The sequence below is a fragment of the Chrysochloris asiatica genome, unplaced genomic scaffold (assembly GCF_000296735.1).
Source record: "Chrysochloris asiatica unplaced genomic scaffold, ChrAsi1.0 scaffold00630, whole genome shotgun sequence".
Classification (NCBI taxonomy): Eukaryota; Metazoa; Chordata; class Mammalia; order Afrosoricida; family Chrysochloridae; genus Chrysochloris; species Chrysochloris asiatica.
In genome coordinates, this window is record NW_006409148.1 from 162,505 (window position 1) to 163,565 (window position 1,061).

Consider the following 1,061-nt stretch of genomic DNA (forward strand, 5'->3'; position numbering starts at 1 on the left):
AGGGACCAAAGTGCTGTGGAAATCTGGGCTGAGAATGTGAGTTCTCGGTGTCTTCTCTGATGAGGGAGTAAGGTATGTGGCTTGAACTACAGCTCTGTGTGAAAGCAATATTTACTACAAAAGACTAAAGCATCATGGGAGAGGACTGGCAGAACCACCTGCCCACTTCAGGAACCCTTGGGGTTTCTCGACATCTTCCCTTGACATGAAACCGGAGGACTTGCTTACCCACTTGTTTCTGTGCTCTTCACTCTCAGGGACTTGCTCTGAAGCCTCTCAAAGCTGGGGACACGGAGGTGTGTGTTGGCAGTATTTTCTTCTCCTGTGTCCAATGAGGTGTGACGTATCACTAAAGTCTTGCCCAGACTCTCTGCAGACATAAGGCTTCTCCCCTGAGTGTGTCCTCTGGTGTCTAATGAGGTGTGACTTCTGACTAAATCCTCTCCCACACTCCTTGCAGACATAGGGCTTCTCCCCTGAGTGTGTCCTCTGGTGTATAATGAGGTGTGACTTCTGACTAAATCCTCTCCCACACTCCCTGCAGACATAGGGCTTCTCCCCTGAGTGTGTCCTCTCGTGTATAATGAGGTATGACTTCTGACTAAAGCTTCGCCCACATTTCCTGCAGACATAGGGCTTCTCCCCAGAGTGTGTCCTCTGGTGTACAGTGAGGACTGACTTCTCACTAAAGCCTCGTCCACACTCCCTGCAGACATAGGGCTTCTCTCCTGAGTGTGTCCTCTGGTGTCTGATGAGGTATGACTTCTGAATAAAGCCTTGCTCACACTCCCTGCAGATATAGGGCTTCTCACCTGAGTGTGTCCTCTGGTGTATAATGAGGTATGACTTCTGACTAAAGCCTCGCCCACACTCCCTGCAGACATAGGGTTTCTCTCCTGAGTGTGTCCTCTGGTGTTTAATGAGGTATGCCTTCTGACTAAAGCCTCGCTCACACTCCCTGCAGATATAGGGCTTCTCCCCTGAGTGTGTCCTCTGGTGTATAGTGAGGAGTGACTTCTGACTAAAGCCTCGCCCACACTCCCTGCAGACATAGGGCTTCT

At 50.3% G+C, this 1,061-nt stretch overlaps 1 protein-coding gene across 1 annotated transcript in view; it reads right to left on the reverse strand.

Moving 5' to 3' along the window:
• Positions 1 to 276: 276 nt before the first annotated feature.
• LOC102836450 (histone-lysine N-methyltransferase PRDM9-like) overlaps positions 277 to 1,061 on the reverse strand; it is a 2,134-nt gene continuing 1,349 nt past the window's right edge. Inside the window, exon 2 of the mRNA XM_006877833.1 lies at positions 277 to 937. Coding sequence (XP_006877895.1) covers positions 277 to 937 — 661 coding nt within the window. The remainder of the gene's footprint in view (positions 938 to 1,061) is intronic.